At 33.9% G+C, this 6,460-nt stretch overlaps 1 protein-coding gene across 2 annotated transcripts in view; it reads right to left on the bottom strand.

The window, feature by feature from the left end:
• Nucleotides 1-448: 448 nt before the first annotated feature.
• LOC127867671 (brain protein I3-like) overlaps nt 449-6,460 on the bottom strand; it is an 87,594-nt gene continuing 81,582 nt past the window's right edge. The window contains exons 1-3 of one of the 2 annotated variants that reach the window (XM_052409001.1): nt 3,832-3,966; nt 2,265-2,527; nt 449-821 (exon numbers count right to left, since the gene is read on the bottom strand). In XM_052409001.1, coding sequence (XP_052264961.1) covers nt 693-821; nt 2,265-2,527; nt 3,832-3,838 — 399 coding nt within the window. In that variant the 5' untranslated portion in view covers nt 3,839-3,966 and the 3' untranslated portion in view covers nt 449-692. Of the gene's footprint in view, nt 822-2,264; nt 2,528-3,831; nt 3,967-6,460 lie in introns of those variants that run through there. The other variant, XM_052409002.1, reaches the window with a different exon arrangement.

The raw sequence follows: 6,460 nt of genomic DNA, 5'->3' as shown, positions 1-6,460 counted from the left end.
GAGAGTATGTTGCCTCTTGAGAGGTAACGAGCTAAAGGCTACGATGCACATCACATACCGCATAGCGCAAGACGACGGAGGCCAAACATAGGGTGACCACAATAGCTCACTTTGAGCTCTTCATGCAACATAACAATTTTCGTTCCTTAAATTTGATCCATTTTAAAATGGTATTTGATTCAATATGGAAATGATTCCTTTAAACCAAGATTTTGTTTTCAAAACAAAATAGATAATCTTCTTAAAATAAAAATAATAAATTCTAATCATCCTTATAAACTCTTGCAAATTGAAGGTCACGAAACACACGCAGTATGTTGTGCAAAGCGAGACCAACTATAGTTTTGTTATAATTTTCCCTTAATGATATGTTTTTACATGTGTATGCATTTGATCTCACCTAACGCCATATAACTTAAAATATAACATTTCACAGAATAACACATCAAACACTCGATATTTAATGTATATATAACATTTACAAAGTCATGCGTTTATGTTAATGTGGAATAAAACGTTGAAAACACGTTTAAATTGGATTAAATGTAAAGGAGTTAACCAAATCTTAAATAACATACAATTATATTTTAATTTACAGTACCAAATATTTTCATATATTAAAGTTATGCACACACAAACAAATACATCTCAATATAAAGAGTCTATCACATGCTGCTCGAAACGTTGTAGCCCTAGCATACCCGTCCGCATGAGGTACAGCGTCTCTCTGTCATGAACATGCAGCAAATTATGCCCAACGGAAAGAACAAGATGGCAATGACAATTCCGATAGCGGTAAAATCCGTCTTAGTGAAGCCGTGCTGAAATAGAAGGCAAAATTCGTGTACCTTTAGATCATTTTGAGGAAGTAATGCTTTGTAAAACGTGGTATTAACGTGAAACAAGAGTATTGCAATTTGATTGACTATAATCGGGGTGTAGCTTTCTGGTTGCGACCATGCTGAAAACGGAAACATGTATGCTTTTGGAGCAATGCGGAGTAGCTTGCTGAAGCCTTCTGAAAAAGTAAGACGACCTGATACCAAGTGAAAAGTTATTTTGCCTGATATTTAAATTTGTAATAAAAAGAGAAATAAGACAATTTAAATGCAACTTAGATCAGTGTGATGTAGTCCTGCTTGATAAAACCATGCTGAAAACGGAATGAAGAAAATATCATTTTAATACATGTATTGTATTTCTGAAATATAGTTCTGCTTGGTAAATCCTTGGTAAAAGTCACGGTATACTACATGGCTGTGGCAAGTTCGGAGTTACATACATGTACATTAAAACAAGTAAATGCCTTTGCTGAGCCTTGCTGTGAAACATGAAAAACGAAAGAATGTGACTTTGGTAACCTGGTTTCTTAAAAACCGTTTTGCGTTAATAAGTTAGGCTGTGACTGTTATTGAAGACAAATCATCTACATAATCGTTTCTATCAAGGTAAACTATACATGTAGTGTTAGCCAATGTTGTGCTGCGTAATAACAGTGATTAATTATCTGACTTTGTATATTAGGTCCATAATCGTGTACCGATTTTTTTGTCAATTTGGAATCTCATGGGCACTGTAAATCACTTGTGTTATTAAACCACATCCGTGATTATATTATCATGCAACACGAAGGTGGTTATCGCTGAAGATTGCAATGCTATCTGTTCTTTATTGAACATCTAGTATCAGCGCTATTGTAAACATTCAAATTTAATATGCCTTGTGGTGCACGCGTATGGACACAACGCTATCTTATCTATGGTTGACGACGCTCTCTGAAATGTATCTTAAATCAATGTTTATATCATGTCTGATTTAAAAATCCATCAAGAGCATTTTAGCTTTTTTAAAGGGGTAACACGATACAGAATTAAAATAGAAACGACACACTGTTACGGATATGGACAATCCAATCAAACGGTATGGAAAATAAATACATTTAGCAGCAATTGGTCAAAACAACTACATATTTTGCTTATAATTCGTGTTCTTTTTATTAAATACGCAAGAAATATATTTCTAAACCATATTCGACGTGTATCATAGTTTTTTAAATAAAGATTAAAATTTCCAATTCTTAACAATTATATTGAATACACAGGTTTACTTGTTGTTGTTATTTTCACTTGTTAGTCCACCTCATGATTTTTTTATTCATGTTTCTAAGGTCCATAAATCAATACATATTACATTGAACACTGCCTGAGCACATTTATATACGCTGGTATTTGCTGGTATACAAGACACACCATGCATAATCTTACCAGGCAATACGGGCAGTTGCCAGTTGCCTGCTGTTGCCCGCCCACCACCACGACGCTGGTGCTTTGTTGTGAGAACTGGGCGGCTTGTTGAGGCGCCGGCATGTAACCCGGGTATCCCTGAGGGGGCGGGGGATATCCTGGCTGTCCGGGAAAACCATAGCCGGGTTGTGGCGGGTACCCCGATCCCATGGGTGGGTATACGTTTCCCCCTGCTTTGGGTGGGGTATAGGCCGGAGACGGATCAGATTTGTTAGGCAGTTGCACTGTGTTGATTGTAAAAATCATTATTATTATTATATAGTCTACCTCGTTCAATATGGTTCGGATAATTTAACTGTGATCCTGCTTCGACCTATTTATATCTAGATTGTGCAAATTTTATTCGATGCGTTTAAGACGTTATGAGCTGTGTCAAATATATGGATAAGTTTCTTAGGTTCACGGTCTTGGTCATTAAAAACTCTTAGCAACATGGTTACGTTAACAGCTCTAACAGGGTGCAATCCTTGTTTTTTAAACAGTAAATATTCCTGCTGAAATTGTAAATTTTTACACATATGCTTTAGACAATTGAACAAATCGAAAACCATTGTTTATTATTCATTTCTAACATCGCGAACTTGAGCATCGAACAATTAATGTTCATGTCCATATCAACTGTGTTCTCAATGTTAATTATGTATTCATACGCAAATAAAAGGAATTAATCCCACATGACCCGGTATTACAACAGTTCTTAAGAATCCATTAACATTATACTAGAAATCGCAAAATGTGAGTACATTCCCTTATGTAGTTGAGTGGACATTTCCTTTAAGGAAAACTAAACACTTTTATTGCAATATCATTTAAGTTTTGGAATAGATTACAAAGGCATACATTTTGAACAACTACATCGCATTGTTTAACGGAAAATATTGCTCTACGTGGCCCTCGTGAGATTGCGTCAAGATACGTTTAACAAAATTATAAAAGTAGCGGTATCTATATAATGCTATCTCTAAATTAAGCCCTGTTTGAGATTTATCTGTGACGTCATCTAATAAATCAATAACCTTCCTAGCGGTTCGGAATAATCAATAAGGAAGGTTTCGTAGAGTTTAAGTTTTATTTTTCTTTATATATTGCCTATAGCAGTATTTCTATAATACATAAACTTTAAAGCATGTTTTAACATAAACTTGGTAGAACGAAACAAGGGATGAGAGAGAAATGCTTACGAACTCTTGATTTATTAAGGCCCAGATGTTTAATAGTGAACCCCATTGTTATTAAAACGACAAACGTTAGAGGCAAAAAGTCGTCGAACCATATGCTTTATAGACAATTAAACTAATCTGTGTTGATATGATAATACCTAGTATTATATGATTAACAACCGTTCGCAAAAAAAGAATAATATTTATGTACATCAGTTTTTGCCTTCAAATATGAACATTGAATGTAATTTCGAATAAAAGAAATGACTCGAAATATCATGTGTTATTCAACGTGAACATGGTGCCAGTTAGGATCAATCATAGTAAAGTCATCTAATCGCAAATATCCAGAAATGCATATAATTTACCTGACATTTTACTTCGCTCCTTTGGATAGCCAAGTTGAAATGAAGTGTTGCAGTAAAGGCACTTGGATTTTCAGTTTCACTGATAACAGCCGTTAGAGGGACAGCGCGTAAATTTTCATAAATTGCTTTGCATGCATAACATGCATAAGAAACTACGCGGTATAAAAATGCTGATGCTGGCAATATTTTGAAATAATACTGGAGCAAAATTGTTTCCAGCGAAAATGTATACATCATTTTAACAAATAAATATCACTTAAATAAAAAAAGGTTTAATTCATTTAATTACTTTTTCAGATGGTGTTAACAAAAATACTTTGAAAACACTGATTAATCTCAATATAATTCAAATTAAAGTGGCCTTTTCACAGATTTTGGCATGTATTGAAGTTTGTTATTAAATGCTTTATATTGATAAATGTAAACATTGGATCTAAAAAGCTCCAGTAAAAAACAAGAATAAAATTAAAGAAAGAAAAAAGTAACTCTCAACAGGGCTCGAACCACTGATCCCTGGAGAAAAAGTATATCGCTTAGCCCACTCGGCCATCCATGCTCATGCAATTAGTGATGTATTTTATACTTTATATAAGCAATCCTCGTATCAAAAAATATAACGGCAACAACAGAATTCTCCAAATTTTTCAATTGTTTCGCGTTGCAACACTTTCAAATTTTCAGGCTTTTAAATCGTCAAAAGATGCATATAATGGATATTTTAGGGCATGGTAATTTTCAGTATTACGTTTTCCTCAAAAATATCATAACTGCAACGAAAATTTGCGAATCTGTAACAATTTTCTTTAATATTATCAATTTACCAATACGTGAAAAGGCCCCTTGAAATCGAATTAGAATTGCTGATCGTTAATCAATGATTTTCGGGTGTTTTTTTTTGTTATTGAACCACGAGTTTGTCTACCTGAATATTTCAAAGGGGGCTTTTCACAGATTTTGGCATGTATTGAAGTTTGTCATTAAATTCTTTATATTGATAAATGTGAACATTAGATCTAAAAAGCTCCAGTAAAAAAATCAAGAATAAAATTTAAAAAAAGTAAACTTCAAAGGGGCTCAAACCACTGACCCCTGGAGTCCTGGAGTAAAAAGTCTACCAATTAGACCACTCGGCCATCCGTGCTCATACAATGATGGATGTATTTTATACTTTATATATGCAATCCTCGTAGTTATAAAAAAAAACAACAACAACAGAACTCTCCAAATTATTTAATCGTTTTGCGGTGCAATGCTTTATAATTTTCAGATTTTTAAATCGTCAAAAGATGCATATAATGGCTATTTTAGAGCATGGTAAATGTGCAGTATTACTGTTTCCACACAAATATCATAACTAAAACGAAAATTTGCGGATTTAAAACATGTTTTTGTCAATTTACCAAAACGTGAAAATGCCCCTTTAGCTGGATTATGCAAGGCAGTATTATATAGTAACAGTATAAACACTTAACTATAGGCTCTGAACGGATACGACCTTTCAAATTTAAAGATGCGCTTAACGTTCGTGTCGATTGGCGCGTCCAGTCTGGCTTCGATAAGCAAATGTAGTATATACGAGTTATAATTGAATTTCGCTTTTCGCTACATTGACCTCTGGTATATAGGAAGTGAACGAAAACACTAAACACAGTCAACTTAGACAACGATTATTCACATATATTTTGCAAAGGAAAAGCAATCCCAGCTAGCACGTAACGTTCAAATAACGTTACGCTTAAGTTGTATTTAGGTTATAATCACACAGAATGTTTCCAGAACGTTTTCAGAACGTTGTAACAAAAATCAAACTATCAGTATTCGTAACTTATTTTAGTTATATGAAATATATATTATGAAAGTCACATTTCAACAGTATATTTTTACGATCCTAGGATGTATTGGTGGACTTAAAAAGTGTAACGTTTCTGTAACGTTCTTACAACGTTTTTGTCGGAACGTTATCGGGAAACCAAATTTCAAAGTTACATTCCAAACGTTCGCAGAACGTTATAAGAACGTTTAAAAATCACACAATATAAACATGAGCATTAAATTGTTATATGTTTTCATAAAAAAATGACCTTTTTTTTTTTTTTTTTTTTTTCTTCGAATGTTTGTTATGTAAACCAGCATGTTTTTGGTGTACTTTATAAACTACATGTATTGTTTATAAATTTATTATACATCCATAATAAATATATTATCAGGCAACTTGCTAGTGCGCGTGTATGTTGTGAGCGCTAGCAATAGACTGAGTCAAGTGCGGAGGCATGTATATACTAAAAGAGTGGCACGGCGTATGACTCATGGCTCATGCATTCAATTTAAGGCCTATACTGTTACACAGCAGATCTCCCGCGTGCGTGACACTCGATTCCTTTGTTCCCTGACCAACTAAGTACTGGCTAATTGGATTTTCAAACTTTGCTGATGTTGAATGTTAACCTTTTTGTTCATTAATAAGAGAAGTTGGAACCTACAATCGACGATAATCAACAGTTTGCGAGGTAGGTTTTTATTGTTATTTCAATTTGTAATATTAAAATTGATATCATTATGCACTTGCTTTAAATTCAAATTCGGAATGATGGGGAAACTCGTACCATGGAGACTTCGTACCACATTTAAA

This window comes from Dreissena polymorpha, chromosome 2 (assembly GCF_020536995.1).
Source record: "Dreissena polymorpha isolate Duluth1 chromosome 2, UMN_Dpol_1.0, whole genome shotgun sequence".
In the NCBI taxonomy this organism is placed as follows: Eukaryota; Metazoa; Mollusca; class Bivalvia; order Myida; family Dreissenidae; genus Dreissena; species Dreissena polymorpha.
This window is presented reverse-complemented; position numbering and strand designations above follow the sequence as displayed.